A 20648-nucleotide genomic window follows, 5' to 3' on the forward strand; every position below is an offset into this window, starting at 1 on the left:
GACAGGCCGCTCTTTCTGTAGATCTCCAAAACAGCATAAGACAGACAGCACACTTCAAGACACAGTGCATAATAAATAGACCATATCCTATGGCCTATGCACTGAATATATACAACTTATATACTAAGGCACATAAAGTCCCCTTTAAAGTTTGGGAGTTCTCCTCCACAGCTTTACAGGTGCACAAAGATTTCCTGTGTCCCGTATTACGTAGTCATGTGCTCTGTGTGCCGCTATAAGGTGCCTCTATATGGCACCGAATTCTGCCCTAGAATGTGATGGAACATGATATGTACGAAATATAAGGTCTACAGAGGTACATTATGGGCACATAGATTTTGATGCATCCATGAATCCCTTACACCTATGGTCTTGACAAGTGCTACGTACCTGCACCTTTCTTGTGGTTTTAGCAATGAAAGTGCAGAGGGCGCAGCAGCACCCAACCACTTTGCTATACAAGCAGCAGCAAACGGTTTCCAAGAGGATCCAATGTACTCTTTGGAGTCATTTTGGAACATGGCAATGCGAAGTGATCACTAAACCGTTCCACCTGTTTAGTATTCAGATCTGTGATGAATCTGCTTACATGGTTGGGTGAAATGTGTGGGGATGGACCTTTAGGACAAGGTTTCAGTCACTCCACTTTCTATATGGCAGGCAACTACCTTACCTGGATACCTGCTCTACCTATCTGCCGAATGCTACTGACCAGTAAGACCATTGTCATTACCAGCAACATTATCTCTTCAGTACTGATTTGTATGTCTGCATCATATTCAGAGTTGTAGCCAGGCGTTCTTTCACGCTTGACATAAGAGCCCATATTAAAGAACATGCGCTACATGTGGGCGTTATGGAGGGGCAATGACATATCACGCTATATGCATAGTGATGTAATCACACTAGAGCTCTTTGACTACACAACTAAATACATTACTAATATAATGTATAGAAATCCTAAACAGTGTGATGTCATCATATATATTGCAGTATGTGACATCATTGGCGGTATAGCTTTGGCAATGGACCTAAGGGCTTTTGGCTTTTTCTCAGAAACCTACAGTATATATTCCAGCTCATGTCAACAGGTACTGATAATTATTCTGACCTGTGATCTGTCCCCGTTATTGTAACCTTAGCTGACCAGGGGCATATGCCGCGGGGGGTGCAGTGGCAGTAGTTGCACCCAGGCCCTGGTACATGCTGGAGGCCAATGACTCCTCTGCCACATAAGAAGACACCAGTATTATAAATGGCTCATGGTAGGTGGGAGACCTGTTACAGATTTTGCTTTGCTTCAGGTTATACCTCGACAGCTGGCACTGGACCTGTCACCTCCATTGGGCAGCCAAAGTAGCTTGCAATGGGGGAAGAAGACACAAATATGGACAATGGCGCTCCAAGTATTTTCAACCATCTTTTGGAAGTCATGATTCCAGTGGAAGTTCATTCATTATACATTTGTCTTCGGGTATAGTGACATGTACGGACATTGAACATAATGCTACTTTTGCCTCCCTGTGGCTCCCTAGTTGTTGTTTTTTTTTTTACTTGATTTTATATGACTATTGAGGATATTGCAGTAGGTTCTGCAAATAAATAATAACTTAAATTTATCAATTACTTCTGGGTCGTAAACCTCACAATAATGCCCCTTAAGGGGGGAGGATAAATCAATTTCTCATCAAATGAAGACTTCACGAGGACCGCCTGCCTGGTGTTAAAAAGCCGTCAAAACAGTTTGTAGTACGAGTGTTTAATGTGTAAAAATACCAGTACAAAGAGCTTCTGAAAAGTCCCCAAGGTTATTGTCTAAACTCATGTGGAAATATTTAGTAGCAAAGTATTAGGCAATAAAGGCTTTAAGTGTGTTTTCCTTGGTCCCATAGTTGAAGTACAGACCAAAAAGAACAAACAAAAAGTTAAACAAACCTTGCATTCTTTCATAAAGCCAATGCCAGCTGCTATGGAGGACATAGTGGGAGTGGGCGTGCCACTGATCTGCTTCCACCACCAGGGGGAGCTCGCTTTAGCTTTTAAAACTAACTGTATAAGTCTGTGTACAGTTAGCTCCCCCAGTGGTGACTGCATGCAGCTAGAATTATATAATTTATCAAGTCAGACAGTTTCCCAATACAGATATATTATGAGCTAAATCAGTACAGAATTTCAGACCTAAAAACGAAATGGGGGACCCTGAAGGGGATATTTCACCATAAGAACACTTATTTTGATTGCAGTCGTTGAGCTTCAGAAATTGTGCCCAGTCATACAATATTGTGGTCGCAGGGGGTGCCTGGAGGGAAAGGGGACCCACTTTGAATCTTCCGCAGGCTGCCACATTAGGCGCTGCAAAGTTCTGCACCGCGGAGCATACAAGGTCCTGACACCGGGCAGCATCAGGACATTGTATTCAACACAGCATGCAATGTCCAGAGGAACAGTCAGTACATTTTATTTATGTCTGATCTTGGAGGGGCATGAGTCCCGGCACGGGGCTCGGCTCTATATTGTTGTTAGCCCATGGTTAAAAACAAAGTTTGTGATACAATTAAAAGTGAACGTGCACATGTTCTATAAAGGTAAAAAGGACCCTTGGGCCCAAGGAACAAAAGTCCTATCTAGGCTATCCTTCACCCGGGGCAAAGATTTTGATAAGGAACACTAGTCCAACACTGTTGCCATGAGTCAAAGTCGACTGGCACTTAATAGTATGAGCCCAAACCTTTCATACCTGTATGCAAAAGGTAGTCACCAAGATAATAAATAAATATAATAGATATTAGGAAGGTGATAGAAAACAGTTTCTGTGATTTTGTTGCGGACATTAAACATAATGAGCGTCTATTAATTCTCCTAGTAATGGCTTCCTGCGACTATGAAACTTGTGGAAAGGTCACGCTCTAAAAAATACATTAGATTTAGGAATTTAGCAGTGAAGCTAATGAAGACAGGAAATCCCTCTTTCGAATTAGTTCATTCTGAATCGGCTACTTTGCATGTATATTTGCATATTTAGTACGCGAGATAGCACCATAGTATAGTAATTAAAATGACAGGAGGGGCTTGTAAGAAAAAATAAATGTTCAGTGCCCAAAACTTCCACTTAATGACGCCAATCTGATGAAGCTGATGTGATTGTTAGTGTCTGATTGTATATTTTCTGCTCCACTTCTGGCATTCTTATGCTGTTCATATGCCGCATTCAATGAAAAATAGCCCCTAGTAAAAGCAGCAAAATCCTCAGATCTGCTTTTAATTCAAAGAAGCATGGTGTCCAGATCATTTAAGATGTTATGTGCAACCTCTAAGGATTTTCATTGTGAAGAAATTTGTATCGCTGCCAAGTGGGTTAGACGCTCTTGTTTTTATTTGCCTAAAATAAAATCTGTAGAAGCTTCACTGCAGAATAGAAATGTGGAGATTGGCCGGGTTCCGGCTATGGAAAGAGAAATCATGATCATAATGTAGATAATATAATAGTAGCCAGCATTATAATGCACGGCTGGTACCATATTATATTGTAAATTAGGAATACTTTACCCAATTGTCAGTATATTGGTAACTCAAGTCATCATTGTGTCTAAGGGCTTACAAACCAAAGGCAGACCATGCGGATGCTATGGGGCCCTTGGAGAGAGGGGGAGCAGCCCAGGTTGGTCCAATCGCCTGTGCTGCTGGCTGGCAAGAACCTGTACAAGACTCCCCTCTCCAGAGGAACTGTTAGGAGACAATAGGAAAAGATGTAGAGTGGGAAACAATCACCTGACCCTTCTATCCAGTGGTGCCCATTTTGATATTTGCTACGGGGCCCCCTCTCATCTAATCTGTGAAGCCTATGTCTGCTGCACAGCGTCTCATCTGAACCTACCTCTAAGCACATGGTTTATCGTTGTTCTTGTTCCTGCCCTTTACCCTTTTCTTGCATGTTTTCTGATTCTGCATGATCCAAACTTACCAAAAATAAAAATAACCAAAATCGGGACATTTTGATCCTTGCCCATATTCCACCCAGGAATGCCCCAAAAATACACAGAAACTCCCTATTTTGTACTTGTTTGCATATTTAGTTCCCTTTTGTGGTCCCGTTTGCGGGAGTATCTTGCCAATATCGGGGACTGTTGGCAAGTATGCACGATCTATATGCAGCCCTTTCATGCTTCCTAAATCCTAATGGGAGGATCCTAAAACAAGTCTGAGTAGCCTGAAGAGAGAGTCTCTTGTGCAGCAGATAGAACTTCCTATCTACATGTAGCTACATGTTCTCAGATGGTGGTCACTTAAAGGGGTTTTCCCATCAGAGACATTTATGACATACCCACAGGATATGTCATAAATGTCAGATAGATGCGGGTCCCACCTCCGGGACCAGCACCTATCTCTAGAACGGGGTCCCCTAAACCCTGTTCTAGCTTTTTGTGCTCACGCTGTTTTCGTAACTCCCATAGAACTGAATAGTAGTTACAGAAACAGCATAGCTCGCATGCTACGTTGCTTCCATAACTGCCATTCACTACTATAGGAGTTACGGAAACAGCGTAGCTCAGCGAGTTACGTTGTTTCCGTAACTCCCAACCATGTCCCGACCATGTAATCAGGAAGGGCCCGGGAGGCAGCGTGAGCACAAAAAGCTAGAACAGGGTTTAGGGGGCCCCTTTCTAGAGATAGGTGCGGGTCCCAGAGGTGGGACCCGCATCTATCTGAAATTTATGACATATCCTGTGGATATGTCATAAATGTCCCTCATGGGAAAACCCCTTTAATTAAGAAGACAAGTCAGTAGGCAACCTGAACTCACATACCCTGCAGTGTACAATAACAAGGAGTTTCAAGAAGAGAAACATAGAAGATGTGTAATATTAATACAATTATGTCTATACACTTATTACAGTTGAACTAGGAAAGAAATCTAACTAGCACAGCTCTTCTTGATGTGATGTAAGGGTTGCTCCGAGCCAATCAGAAATCCCCCTGCTTCATTAAAATACGAAGTCAGGGACTGTAGCTTCACCCTCCTCCTCTCTGTCTAGTAATTAGTGTTTTACACTAGATGGATTTTTTTGGTGACTGAGGAGGTTTCTGAACATTTACAGAGAGACTACAGGTAGGGAAATGGGCATTACAGGTTTTTGGAAGGTCAAGATGATGCCCTTTATGCAAAAAGAGTTATAACTATAGGTACGCTCTGAGATCACCAGGAGTGATCCTGCAGTTGTATAATCATACATAAGCAATGTGTAGCTTGAAACTCAAGTAATGTGTTGTACAGTCTACGGTCAGTGGCTGTGTCTCTCCTTGTATATTCTCGGTATCAGAAGACCATATGCTTTAGCACCACTGTCATTATAATATACTAAAAATATTATGTTGTGTTGGTCAAACTATAATCAATATCATTAAATTGAATTCATTTGTACATTTTTATATATGGTTTTCCAAATGCACTATGGTCACCCGCACATGTGATATCTGCAGAAGCTGACGGTTGCACAGAAGCCCCCACATTCAGCAGAGTGGTCGCTGCTATTTTAAACACCTGCCTTCATCCTTTCATTTTTTTGCAAGGCAAGGAAGAGCAGCGCAGCTGCAGAGGCTTTGGGCTGTGACGATGGATGCTCGTGTTTGACACCTGGTTGATATGCCGTTGGCAATTTTCTCCTCTTTGTGACTTTGCCACCAAATTTAGACTGGAGGTCTCTGAGCAGCAATTCATTCTCTTCTACTATCCCGCATATGTGCCCTGGGTAGTAACATATCATATAAATTAAACATAACACTATCATGCAATAACAGGCATTTAATTATATAGAACCATGGGCTTTAGGATCTATGCTAATATCTAAAATACACCAGACTATTCCAGGAGCAAACCCTTAAAAGGAATTTGTCACGAGATTTTATGCTACCAAACGGTTGACACCGCTAGGTAGCTATCGGGTAACGGATTAGGAACATACCAGTGCAGAAGATGTTACTGCTTGCATCAGGGTAAAAAAAATTAATTTGATTATGTTGTGCAAGTGTCCGCCGAACCAGGAAGTGTCTGGCATCTAGCGCACCAACCACTCCCCTATGCAGTTGATTGACGGCTTTACTCGTCCTCATCGTCATACAAGCAGAGCCATCAATCACCTGCATAGGGAAAGGAGTGGTTAGAGTGTTAGATATCGGGCACTTCCTGGTCGGATGGACATTTACCAAGCAGAATAAACTTATTTTTTACACTGATGCATTCAGTAACATCTTCAACACTGGTATGTTCCTAATCCATTACCCAATAGCTACCGAACCGTATTCGCTTTTTTGTAGCGTAAAATATCCCAACAGACTATCTTTATAGACCAAGCCAATTGTGGGCTTAAAGGCTATGAACACCTTTGAAATTGGTTTGTGTTTTTTGGTTTGTTTTTTAGTTCAAATGTGTTTCAGTGTGTTTTGTTCAACTTTCTAAATACTTTTTATTAAAAATTATTTTTACTTTTTGAGATGCAGCTGCTCTGTATTTTGTATACAGAGCAGCTGTACCTTGCACTTGAATCAGTCGGGTCCGTGGGACAGCCAGGATCGAGCTGTTACCGATCACATCTACGTTCATAATGTAGATGTGATCGATAACAGGTGGATCCATTGTGTCAGAGACGCAGAACCAGCTGATACCGAACCCATCAGTTCACAGAACTGACAGATTCAGGTCTGAGCGCAAGATACAGCTGCTCTATATACAGTATACAAAGCAGCTGTATCTCAAAAAGTAAAATTAATTTTTAATAAAAAGTATTTAGAAAGTTGCACCAAATATACTGATAGACATTTTTATTTAAAAAAAAAAACAAATTATTTCAAAGGTGTACATAGCTTTTAAGAACCACTGGAATTTTTTTAGTTTTTGCATCCCTATATTCATTCAACCATTTTCTATTTTTACATTTATTTTTCTATTTGAGGTCTTTTTTTTTCAGGACTGGTTGGAGATTTTTTAGGTATTATTTTGATGTGCATGTAAGTCAGAGTTTTAAATATTTATGAATTTTTTATGACGGTAAAATGTCATGTGTTAGGCTCTAAAGACAAACAAAACAATCGGAGAATTCCCGTAACTGTTTTGCCTTGAGTATACTGTACCAATACAGAGAACAACCAAAATCCCCTTCCACTTCATAGAGATTATCTCATAAATATAACATACATCATATATGGGGGGAAAACTCACAACAGAAATTCAAACCTAAAGAACAGAGTCTATAAACCATCAATGCAATATAAAAAGTATAATTTTTATTGAATACAAAAGTATAAAACACATACTAGTCCTTCTCAATGAATTACAATATCATCAAAAAGTTAATTTATTTCAGTAATTCAATTCAAAAAGTGATTCTCATATATTCTATAGATTTATTACACACAGAGTGATCTATTTCCAGCATTTTTTTATTTTAATGTTGATGATTATGGTAACAGTTAATGAGAACTCAAAATTTTGTGTCTCAGAAAATTAGAATATTAAATAAGGCCAATTTCAAAAATGATTTTTAATACCGAAATGTTGGCCTACTGAAAAGTATGTACAGCATCTGCCCTCAATAATTGGTTGGGGCTCCTTTTGCTTGAATTACTGCATCAATGCGGCGTGGCATGGAGGCGATCAGCCTGTGGCACTGCTGAGGTGTTATCAATGCGGCGTGGCATGGGGGCGATCAGCCTGTGGCACTGCTGAGGTGTTTTCAATGCGACGTGGCATGGAGGCGATCAGCCTGTGGCACTGCTGAGGTGTTATCAATGCAGCGTGGCATGGGGGCGATCAGCCTGTGGCACTGCTGAGGGGTTATCAATGCGGCGTAGCATGGAGGCGATCAGCCTGTGGCACTGCTGAGGCGTTATCAATGCGGCGTGTCATGGGGGCGATCAGCCTGTGCCACTGCTGAAGTATTATTGAAGCCCAGGTTGCTTTGGTAGCGGCAATCAGCTCATCTTCCTCTTGACAATACCCTATAGATTCTCTATAATGTTTAGGTCGGGCGAGTTTCTGGCCAATCAAGCACAGTGATACTGTGGTTATTACACCAGGTATTGGAACTTTTGGCAGTGTGGGCAGGTGCCAAGTCCTGCTGGAAAGTGAAATAATCATATCCATAAAGCTTGTCAGCAGAGGGAAGCATGAAGTGCTCTAAAATGCCCTGGTAGACGGCTGCGTTGACTCTGGACTTGATATAACACAGTGGACAAACACCAGCAGATGACATGGCCCCCAAACCATCACTGACTGTGGAAACTTCACACTGGACCGCAAGCAACTTGGATTGATGCCTCTCCACTCTTCCTCCAAATTCTGGGACCTTGATTTCGAAATGAAATGCAAAATTTACTTTCATCTGAAAACCGGACTTTGGACCACTGAGCAATAGACCAGTCCTTTTTCTCCTTAGCCCAGGTAAGACGCTTCTGACGTTGTCGCTGGGTCATGAGTGGCTTTACACAAGTAATGCAACGGTTGCAGCCCATGTCCTGGATACGTCTGTGTGTGGTGGCTCTTGAAGCACTGACTCAAGCCGCAGGCCACTCCTTGTGAGTCTCCCCCAGATACTTGAATGGCCTTTTCTTGACAATCCTTTCAAGGCTGCGGTTATCACTGTTGCTTGTGCACCTTTTTCTACCACACTTTTTTCTTCCTCTCAACTTTCCATTAATATGCTTGGATACAGCACCCTGTGAACAGCCGGCTTCTTTAGCAATGTCGTTTTGCGGCTTACCCTACTTGTGGAGTGTGTCAATGACTGTCTCCTGGACAACTGTCAAGTCCGCAGCCTTCCCCATGATTATGTAGCCTACTTAACCTGACTGTTGGGCCATTTAAAGGCTTAGGAAACCTTTGCAGGTGTTTTGTGTGGATTCGCTGATTAAAATGTGTGGCACAATGAGTCTACAAGCTTCAACTTTTACCCAATATTACAATTTTCTGAGAGACTCAATTTTGGGTTTTCATTAACTGTTACCATAATCATCAACATTAAAAGAAAAAAATGCTGGGAATAGATCACTCTGTGGGTCTCGCCACAGCATATAAATATATTCAGCAGTGTTGGGAGTAGGGAGAAACAGGGCAATAGTACAGTCCCAATCTACATACAACTCACAGTTAGGCTGGGTTCACACGACCTATTTTCAGACGTAAACGGGGAGTATTATGCCTCGTTTTACGTCTGAAAATAGGGCTACAATACGTCGGCAAACATCTGCCCATTCATTTGAATGGGTTTGCCGACGTACTGTGCAGACGACCTGTCATTTACGCGTCGTCGTTTGACAGCTGTCGAACGACGACGTGTAAATTGACTGCCTCGGCAAAGAAGTGCAGGACACTTCTTTGCAATGTAATTTGAGCCGTTCTTCATTGAAGTCAATGAAGAGCAGCTCAAGATTACAGGCGTCAAAGACGCCTCGCAAAATACGAGGAGGAGCTTTTACGTCTGAAACGACGCAGCTGTTTTCTCCTGTAAACAGTCTGTCTTTTCAGACGTAAAAACCACTTCTCGTGTGCACATACCCTTAGTGGTAATGGTGGTGCAATCTTGCAATTCACCAAAGTATTAATGTCCAATAAATCAAGTACAGGGATACATATGTAACATCACGCGTCATAGCGTCTTACCCATAAATGTGAATAATTGCCTGGCGTCACGCCCCAACCCGCATTTTGGCTGAAAGCCTTCATCTGGGGGTGGTGCCAGAGGGTCCCAAGGAAGCATTTAAATGTCTGTAGACCAATAGAGAGAGGTCCAGCTCGTCTGTGGCATCTAAAGTAAAATGGCACAAACCGGTGTAAGGTGCAGTGCGCACCCATCCGAGCAAGCATGCCCACATCCGGGATGTCAGTGATGACAACAGACACTGCGATGAGAGATCGTCACGTGACAGCGAAGGTCAGAACCCGGAGCCGATGAGTCAAACCCCTCCTCCCAGAGAGCCTTGCACTGTGCAGGCCCCTCCAGAGGAGGAGTGGTCACAAATGGTCCCATGACCCGTGATTAACTCTGCAAGTGCCAGGTACAATAATAATTGCATGACACATATGTAAGATATAGTCTTCGCTATTCCATACAACATTATCGGAGGTTGGTAATTCTGCATCATAATGACATCATAAAATAATAACACGGTTTGCTTTTTAGTGTTTAATGTAACAATCAAAAACATTTGAGCTACAACAATTATATAGCACTCCACACAATAAAGCTGTCCCTATCCTTTCCCTATACCCAAACAAGTATATCACATATAAAATGTAAAAAGTGATAGAAAAGATGTGCGGTGAAAAATAAAAATAAAAAATATGGAAAAATGTGTGATGAAAGGAAAACTATAGATATATGTAGAAATATATAAAGTAAGTAATTAAAAGAAAGGCATTTTGAAAAAATATATATGTATATAAGGATATATATATATATATATATATATATACATATATATATATATATATATATATATATATATATATATATATATATATACAGTATATAAAGTAATTATTTAAAAGACAAAACAAAAAAAAACTGGTGAAGAATGTATACTGTAAGGCTGGGTTCACACGACCTATTTTCAGACGTAAACGAGGCGTATTATGCCTCGTTTTACGTCTGAAAATAGGGCTACAATACGTCGGCAAACATCTGCCCATTCATTTGAATGGGTTTGCCGACGTACTGTGCAGACAACCTGTCATTTACGCGTCGTCGTTTGACAGCTGTCAAACGACAACGCGTAAAAATACAGCCTCGTCAAAAGAAGTGCAGGACACTTCTTTCAGACGTAATTTGAGCCGTTCTTCATTGAACTCAATGAAGCACAGCTCAAAATTTACGGCTGTCAGAGAAGCCTCGCAAAATGCGAGGAGGAGAAATTACGGCTGAAACGAGGCAGCTGTTTTCTCCTGAAAACAGTCTGTCATTTCAGCCGTAAAAGCCTCTCATCGTGTGCACATACCCTAAGAGACGTATACGGCCAAAAAATTTTGGCCTTAAGATCTGATTGACAAATAGAGTGAATCATACTGAATCACCAGACTATCAGAGTCCAATTTCCCAGTTGGAGTTTCGGCACGCTCTTGCCAGGTATACTGTACTTTGTTTGATTTTCCAATAAGAAAAAACCTCTCAAGACAAATATATTAAGCCTGAGATTTTCTATGAAAATGAGGAAAGTTGTTATTTAAACTGCAGACAGCAAATAAAATGTTTCTACTGTCTAAATAGCAAGTAAAATTAGTATTTGCACTGTGCGGGCCAAGCAGGCGATGAGGAGGTGAACTACATTACCCATAATTCTGCGGTGTCATTTATGTCTATATGAAGTTCAGCCTGGGCTCCTGGTTGCTGATGATATAATGGGATGAGATCTTACAGCAGAATATATTGGAAACTAAGTTTTACTTTGATTGCTCTAGTGTGATTCCATATATGAGATGCCTTATAGTGTTTAATAGATGGCAGGTAGCAGGAGGGTCATTTTCTACAACCAGCCGGCCTTCATGCATCTATTTGAAATATGCTGAGCTGCAATACCGGATAAAGCCAAAGGACAAAAGTGGCGCTGTTTCAGGGGAAAAAAAAACTTTTTCTATTCACATACAGGAGACTCACAGAGGCCAAGTTTAAACAGAATATTTATCCTTAAACGCTATGTTGTTCTTTTATTCTGAATAGGTTCAAAATTCTGATTAAAATCTTAATAGTTCTTTCTAGCGGTCGAAGCTTTGTTTTTCGGATACAGAGTTTTTAATCCCCTGCATGGACATAGCATCAAAACATAACATTCTGCCTTCCTGCAGCCACCACTAGGGGTAGTGTAAGAGCTTTTTGCATACATTGAACTCAATATTAAAACAATAAGCAGTAAACTCCTAAGCGCCCTCTAGTGTCAGCTGTAGGCAAACGTAATTGTAGAATTTAACTCTATTTCTATAATTTATTCACTATTAAAATCTAATGAAAAATAATCATACAGAAATTGTATTCAATATGAGTGCTAGTGGACTTAATGATATATGCTTGACTTAAAGTGGATGTCCGCTCAGGACAATCCCTTTTTTAATGAAGGATCCCAATCAACAAGCTCATCACATGGTTGATCACAGTGATCAGCTTTAATCTGCAGGAATATCCAGCAACAAGTGTTTCCTTTCCCTGCAGCGCCACAACAGGACAAACGCAGGATTACACAGTGGCCATTGAAATCAATAGGCTATCAGTGTAATGGATGGATGTGTTGAGTCCACCAAAGTAAAAAACAAACACTCTGTATAGCTCCTCTCCACTCCAGCTAGTAGATGATGCTCCTGATTGGGAGACTCCCTTCTATTACAGCAGATTTGGCTTCTAGAGTATTTAAAAAAAAATCTATCAAAATTCTAAACCAGACATCCCCTTTAAATTATGGTGTTTTAGATAAAATGTACATGGTAATTATAATTTTTGTTTTTCTTTTGCAGCTTCAATAGTTATCGGGAAGTGGTGGTGTGAGATGGAGCCATGTCTAGAGGGAGAAGAATGTAAGACTCTGCCAGATAACTCAGGATGGATGTGTGCAACTGGCAATAAGATAAAGACTACTAGAGTAAGTATCAGCCAATTCTTGGCAAACACGAGACGAAGCATGATTGTGAATCATTAGTGTAATGTAAATTAAATTAGAGCCTCATTTATGTAACCGATAAATATTTTTGTGATTATGATAACAAATGTATCTCTGGGCAAAAACATTCATTTTTTTTAATCCAAAAATTACCTGACCTCCCAATCCCCATAGTTTTACTTACTCAATACAATAGCACTGTTGACTTCCAGCACTGGGATCGTGGGCTTAAATCCTTCTAGGGGCCACATATGCACGGAATTTGTATGTTTTCCCCGTGCTTGCCTGGGTTTCCTCTGGGTACTTTGATCTCTTCCTCTGGGTACCACATTATAGAAATATAAGAAACTTTATTCAGTCACAACGTTTTACAATTGTGAGACAGTGTCAGAGGACCCTGTTATGTCGGGGTCCCAAGGTAAGACCCCCACCTATTAAACAATTATGGCATATCCTGTGGAAAACCCTGATTTAGAGGACCTGGCCGCTGTCCTGACATGTCTGTTTTAGTAAATACTGTACTTGTATTTCCCATTAAAAAAAAATCTTAGCTCTCTTTCTTCCATTCCTCTGTTAATCCTCTTGGAAATCTATGAATTGACAACTGGACATTACCATTCCATCTTGTCAATAGGGCATGTCCCTACAGACTGTCCAATCAGTGTTGACCCTGTCAGACACACCCTATTGACAAGGTGAATGGTAACGCCTATAAGTTTCTAAGAGGAATAACAGAAGAACAGCACAATGCAGAGTTTTAAGAAAAGGTCTTCTAGAATTGTTATTTAATAGGGGATACAACTATTTACAAAACTGAGGAATGCTGTCAGGTCCTCTTTAATAAGTAACAACCGACCCCATATTTTCATCTGTCATAAGTGAAGCAAGAATATTTTTCGTGATACATTTGACGATTTCCTCATTATTGCTTCACAAAATGTTGTTGGTATAAACTATTGAAATAAAAATGTATTTTAAAGGCTTATGTACACCTTTGAAAGGCAATTTTTTTCATTATTAATAATAATAACAAAAATGTAAATCATTGTGTTTTTTGTAACTTTTTATTAAACATTCCTGTTACTTTTTGAGATACAGTTGCTCTGTATTCTCTATACAGAGCAGCTGTATCTAGCACTATTCACTAAATCTGTCAGGTCAGTGGGACTGACGGGTTCAGTGTCGGCGGGTTCTGCGTTTCTCTGACATGCAGAATAGAACTGTAATCTAAGTTATGAACTTAGATGTGATAGTTTACAGGTCGCAGACACGCAGGACCCGCTGTCACTGAAGCCGTCAGATCCGCGGGAATAGCGCTAGATACAGCTGCTCTGTATTCCCTATACAGAGCAGCTGTGTCTAAAAAAGTAAAAATATTTTTTTCATAAAAAGTATTTACAAAGTTACACAAAGCACAATGATACACTTTTTGTTAAAAACTATATATATATATATATATTTGCCTTTCAAAGGTGTACGTAGCCTTTGAGGCTAAAACTCGTTGACAAAAAAGTAAGTTTATAAAGATTACATTAACACATTAAGATGCAACATGTTTATTTCTGCTGGAAGAGAGTTCACTTTTTTGTTTTGTTTTTAAGTTTCAGGGTCACACATGACCACCTTCATGCAAGGCAAGATGGCATCTGAGGCCCTGAAACCTAGTAGGTATAGTCATCGTTGTCACTAGCCTGACCATTGCCAGTTATTGTTGTCATTCTCATTTCTGTTAGAAAAATTCCAATTGTTCTTAGACTACACAGCAAAAATGTTGTTATAGGGGGCGTTCCAGAAAGCACAGCCAGACTGATGTTATAGGGGGTGCTCTAGACTACACAGTCAGACTGCTGTTATAGGGGCACTACAGACTACACAGTCAGACTACTGTTATAGGGGGGCTCCAGACTACACAGTTAAACTGCTATTATAGGGGTGATCCAGGCTAGACAGTCAGACTGCTGTTATGGGGCACTACAGACTACACAGCCAGACTACTGTTATAGGGGTGGTCCAGACTACTGTTATAGGGGGGCTCCAGACTACACAGTTAGACTGCTATTATAGGGGTGGTCCAGACTACACAGCCAGACTGCTGTTATAGGGTCACTACAGACTACACAGCCAGACTGCTGTTATGGGGCACTACAGACTACACAGCCAGACTACTGTTATAGGGGTGGTCCAGACTACTGTTATAGGGGGGCTCCAGACTACACAGTTAGACTGCTATTATAGGGGCGGTCCAGACTACACAGCCAGACTGCTGTTATAGGGTCACTACAGACTACACAGCCAGACTGCTGTTATGGGGCACTACAGACTACACAGCCAGACTACTGTTATAGGGGCGGTCCAGACTACTGTTATAGGGGGGCTCCAGACTACACAGTTAGACTGCTATTATAGGGGCGGTCCAGACTACACAGCCAGACTGCTGTTATAGGGTCACTACAGACTACACAGCCAGACTGCTGTTATGGGGCACTACAGACTACACAGCCAGACTACTGTTATAGGGGGGCTCCAGACTACACAGTTAGACTGCTATTATAGGGGCGGTCCAGACTACACAGCCAGACTGCTGTTATAGGGTCACTACAGACTACACAGCCAGACTGCTGTTATAGGGTCACTACAGACTTCACAGCCAGACTGCTGTTATAGGGGGTCTCCAGACTACATAACCAGACTGCTACTATAGGTGGAGGCTCCACTTATTACAATTTTGGGGAATAAGACCATTACTTGTATAATACAGTAAAATAGACTCACTTTACTCTACAATGCCAGTGACTACAGACTACAAGTATGAATCAGTTCTGAGGCTTGAGATGGATTATAGCAGTCACCATACATAATTAATACTGTTTGCTGTGTACATAACTTAGATCTAAGGGGAAAAATAACAGCTACAAGGTAAACAAAGTGTGGAGCGTTATGTGACAGAACTAGCCACGTTTCTTCGCATTTGTCAGTGGGATCAGAACAGAGAGCCCTGGAGCAATGACATTAAGTGACTGCACTCTGACAATCATCCCATATACCGCAAGCTGGTGACTAGCCAGAAATACAGATAAAACATCCATGTTGTACTATCGCATTGCTTTGTATTACAACATAGAAAAGTAAATATATGTATGATCTCATATTATTCCCACACACGTATGAAATGATTGACACATATATGAAATGATAGGTAGATAGATATATAGATAGATAGATTAGATAGATAGATAGATAGATAGATAGATAGATAGATAGATAGATAGATAGATAGATAGATAGATAGATAGATAGATAGATAGATAGATAGATAGATAGATAGATAGATAGATAGATATGAGATAGATCGATCGATAGATAGATAGATAGATAGATAGATAGATAGATAGATAGATAGATAGATAGATAGATAGATAGATAGATAGATAGATATGAGATAGATCGATCGATAGATAGATAGATAGATAGATAGATAGATAGATAGATAGATAGATAGATAGATATGAGATAGATCGATCGATAGATAGATAGATCGATAGATAGATAGATCGATAGATAGATAGATAGATAGATAGATAGATAGATAGATAGATAGATAGATACAGGGGCGGACATACCGCATGTGCAGCCGGTGCAGCTGCACAAGGGCCCCGCGTGGGAAGGGGGCCCGTTCAGTGGCGTAACTACCACAGTAGCAGCCGTAGCAGCTGCTACGGGGCCCGCGGCATGGGGGGGCCCGTGTCGCCCTGACAGGCACATTACATTTTATGTACCAGGCCTGGCGGCACGGGCCCCCTCATGCCTAGTAGCATCACAACACTAGGCATGAGGGGAGGGAGGGGGCGGGGGCCCGGTGATAGCCGCCACACTGCACTACCAATCGGGAGGGAGGGGGCGGGTGCCCGGGCCCGGTGATAGCCGCTACACTGCACTGCCAATCTGGCACAGATGAATAGGACAGGACGGCGATGCTGGTGGTAGGAGGAGCGCTCAGGCAGGGGAGAGGACAGGGGGCGGTGCGACGTAAGACTTCGGGCGGCTGGACAGTACAGTCAGGACTGCCGGAGAACTCATAGGATGAGCGGAGGACAGACACAGGACGAGTGGAGGACGTGCAGACTGCAGAGGACAGGTAGATGAAGTTAAAAAGTTCATGTCAGAAGGGAGAAGTTTTTATGTAGAAAAATCTGCCTCATAATTCCTTCCGGAATTTTGAGGCATATTTTGACCTGCCGGTAGAACACTTCCCGCGTTTTTCATTGCGTTTTTTTGTGGCGTTTTTCGGCCATCGGGCCGTGGGCAGGGAAACGCAGCAAAAAACGCATTTTCTGCCTGCCATTGTTGTCAATGGGAAGTCAGAGACAGAAACGCCCGAAGAAAGGGCATTGCGCTTCTTTTTCCCGCATGCGGTTTTTACTGCTCGCAGGAAAAATTTCATGGATTTCAATGGGAGGCACTTTCTGACGTTTTTCGCGAAAAAAACCTCAGTGTGAACTCCCCCTAACACAGGGGCGTAACTACTGCTATAGCAGCCGTAGCGGCTGCTACGGGGCCGCGGCATGAGGGGGCCCGCGTCACCTGCCGGCACGGGCCCCCACCTTGGCCGGAATCTCCGCTAGCTGCCGCTATGGCTGCTACAGCGCGATGCCACGGAACACTACGGCAGAGCAGGGAGTATCTCCCCGCTCTGCCATTAAACATAAGACATGTATCCCCTATCCACAGGATAGGGGATACGTGTGTGATCGCTGGCATTGATAGGGAGAACGGGGGACCGAAAGTCCCCTGAAGTTCTCCATCACAAACCTCGGACTTCCGGGGTCTGTGTCGGCAGCTCCGTAGAAATGAATGGAGCGCCGGTCACACTTGAGCTGCGCAGACACCGGAAGTCAGAGGTGAGTGATGGAGAACTTCGGGGGACTTTCGGTCCCCCGCTCTCCCTATCAATGCCAGCGATCACACATGTATCCCCTATCCTGTGGATAGGGGATACATGTCTTTTGTCTTTTCACACTGTAGGTCGCATTTTTTTGAGTGATTGGGGGTGTATGGCGTTCCCTACAGGGGGGGGGCTGTATAGCGTTCCCTACAGGGGGGGGCTGTAAGGCGTTCCCTACAGGGGGGGCTGTATAGCGTTCCCTACAGGGGGGGCTGTATAGCGTTCCCTACAGGGGGGTCTGTATGGCGTTCCCTAAAGGGGGGTCTGTATGGCGTTCCCTACAGGGGGGGGCTGTATGACTTTCCCTACAGACCCCCCCTGTAGGGAACGCCATACAGAACCCCTGTAGATAACGCCATACAGACCCCACTGTAGATAACGCCATAAAGTCCCCCCTGTAGATAACACCATACAGCCCCCTGTAGATAACGCCATACAGCCCCCCTGTAGATAACGCCATACAGCCCCCTCTGTAGATAGCGCCATACAGTCCCCCCTGTAGATAGCGCCATACAGTCCCCCCTGTAGATAGCGCCATACAGTCCCCCCTGTAGATAGCGCCATACAGTCCCCCCTGTAGATAGCGCCATACAGTCCCCCCTGTAGATAGCGCCATACAGTCCCCCCTGTAGATAGCGCCATACAGTCCCCCCTGTAGATAGCGCCATACAGACCCCCCTGTAGATAGCGCCATACAGACCCCTCTGTAGATAGCGCCATACAGTCCCCCCTGTAGATAACGCCATACAGCCCCCTCTGTTGATAGCGCCATACAGTCCCCCCTGTAGATAACGCCATACAGCCCCCTCTCGCCGCAGCCCCCATCCTCCTGTCTCGGTCTGTGTTACAAGTGTACAAGGCTGCACTGGTGACGCGCTGCCGATGGCACGTGACCGCTGCTGCCAATAACTCCTCATTGGTGTGCTGCTGAGGACAGTAGTTCCACAGCAAATCGCTGTTGAGGGCATTGATTGGCTGCAGCGGTCATGTGCCATCGACCGCGCGTCACCACAGCAGCTTTGTAAACACAGAAAGGGATAGGGGCTGCGGAGGGGGAACGGAGGCGCCGGAGGAGGTGAGTATAGGTTTTTCATTTTCTTTGCCCACATTTAGGGACTTAGTTTAGATAAGAATTTAACCCGGAAAAAAATGTGTTACTTGTGTTCTAAACTGGTAATAAAATGTACAATATAAATCTTCCTTCATAATTTTTATTAGTAAGGTTTATTTTTATATGCATATATATGTTTAGGTAACTTTGTCGGTATTGGGGGGGGGGCGGGGGGGCCCTGGCACATTATCTGCACAGGGGCCTTTTGCAGTCTGTGTCCGCCACTGGATAGATAGATAGATAGATAGATAGATAGATAGATAGATAGATAGATAGATAGATAGATAGATAGATAGATAGATAGATAGATAGATAGATAGATAGATAGATAGATAGATAGATAGATAGATAGATAGATAGATAGATAGATAGATAGATAGATAGATAGATGATAGATAGTGGCATATTCATTGTTACACAGTTTTATCAGAAACAGAATAACTAAGAATTGTCTGAATTACCGTTTTGATAACTTTACCAGATTACTTATATTTCCTGATGATTTCATGATTATAGGAGGAAATCTGCTTTAAACCTGTCATACATTTTTAAACTTTAAAACATTTTCTCATTTTTAAACACTTTTTGTTTTTTGTTTTTCAGATTCATCCAAGATCCTAAGATTTCTTTTTCCAGTCATCATCACTTCCACCTGCTGATGAATGAGGACGCCATATACAAACTTTACTTTCCTTCAGAATAAAAAAAAATACCCTAAGGATTTACAAGCCAAATGGATATTTTACTTGCACTTTGACTTTTTGATGAAAAACTCTCAGTGGTTTCACTATGTGAAATGAAATAATCCATGGGGAGCAAAAAAAAAAATTACAAAAAATTGAGCTAAACGGTGACTTTGGCCAAGAACAGGACAGGAAATATTGGAATATTTTGTGTCAAGACGTGGGATGCGGGATTATGGATTTATATCTTCCAAGAACTATGTATATTTAGATCAAGGACCCACCACTAAGAAATGGAGGACTACTTCCTATATCAGGACTACTGCTCTGTTTATATCAATAAGTTAATAATGGCTAGACGAGGCTCAAACTTCTCGTCTAACTCTTCAAGAATCTTCAACATCTATATTAAAGATCTTCCGTCAATTACAGACAAACATGATGATGATGAAATATGTTATTTTTTTCTATTGTGTTCCGGAAGCTTTTTACCCATGTGTGATTATAGCATGCCAGCTTTGATTATGTCAACATTTCTATCAAACGGTCGCTCCCGCCATCTTCCAACAAAGTATTTTTTTATAGGAAGTTCAACAGAGAAGGAAATAATGTCAAAGCCGTATACAGCCACAATGGAGAATGGCCAAGAGTCTATGGCTATTGGATTCTTTGTATTATCACTGGTGTAAATAGGATGTCGGCAGGATTTGTATAACCGGTACTGTCTGCAGTAAACCCCACTGTTTTGCACTTGCTTATTCCTTTAAAAGTAAAAGTCTTAATAAACATAATTTTGTTTGATTTTTTGTTTTTTTACATGGTCGGTTATGGTTAAAGGGGATGTCCACTACTGAACAACTGACGAGCTATCCACCGGATAGGTCATCATTATATGATCGGTGCGGGTTCGACACCCGGACCCTGCACCGTTAAGCTGCTCCAGCTGTCTCCAGGCACCAGATGTTATGGCCCATTATGTGATGTACAGAACCGGAAGCAGTTTGCTCTGTACATAGCATAGTGGCCGTGCCGCTGAACTGCAGCTCTGCTCCTATTCACTTGAATACAGTACTGCAGCTCGGCCGCTATTCAGTGTCCGGAGCCAACTGCTTCCGGCATGTACGTCCGGGTGTCGGACCCCCACAGATCATGTATTGATGACCTATCCGGTGGATAGGTCATCAGTTGTCCAGTAGTGGACAACCCCTTTAAATCACATTTGGTGGTTATATATTCTTAAAACTAAAGCATTAAAGTACATATAGAAACTAATTGAAAG

General features: G+C 42.2%; 1 protein-coding gene across 5 annotated transcripts in view; it reads left to right on the plus strand.

Moving 5' to 3' along the window:
• Positions 1 to 20170, plus strand: part of TAFA1 (TAFA chemokine like family member 1) — a 289251-nt gene extending 269081 nt beyond the window's left edge. For 2 of the 5 annotated variants that reach the window (XM_075834008.1, XM_075834011.1), the window contains 3 exons: positions 12491 to 12615; positions 14235 to 14297; positions 19290 to 20170. In XM_075834008.1, the coding sequence (XP_075690123.1) occupies positions 12491 to 12615; positions 14235 to 14252 (143 nt within the window). In that variant the 3' untranslated portion in view covers positions 14253 to 14297; positions 19290 to 20170. Of the gene's footprint in view, positions 1 to 12490; positions 12616 to 14234; positions 14302 to 19289 lie in introns of all 5 variants that reach the window. The other 3 variants (XM_075834009.1, XM_075834013.1, XM_075834010.1) reach the window with 2 other exon arrangements.
• The last annotated feature ends 478 nt before the right edge of the window (positions 20171 to 20648 follow it).

This window comes from Rhinoderma darwinii, chromosome 7 (assembly GCF_050947455.1).
Source record: "Rhinoderma darwinii isolate aRhiDar2 chromosome 7, aRhiDar2.hap1, whole genome shotgun sequence".
Classification (NCBI taxonomy): domain Eukaryota; kingdom Metazoa; phylum Chordata; class Amphibia; order Anura; family Rhinodermatidae; genus Rhinoderma; species Rhinoderma darwinii.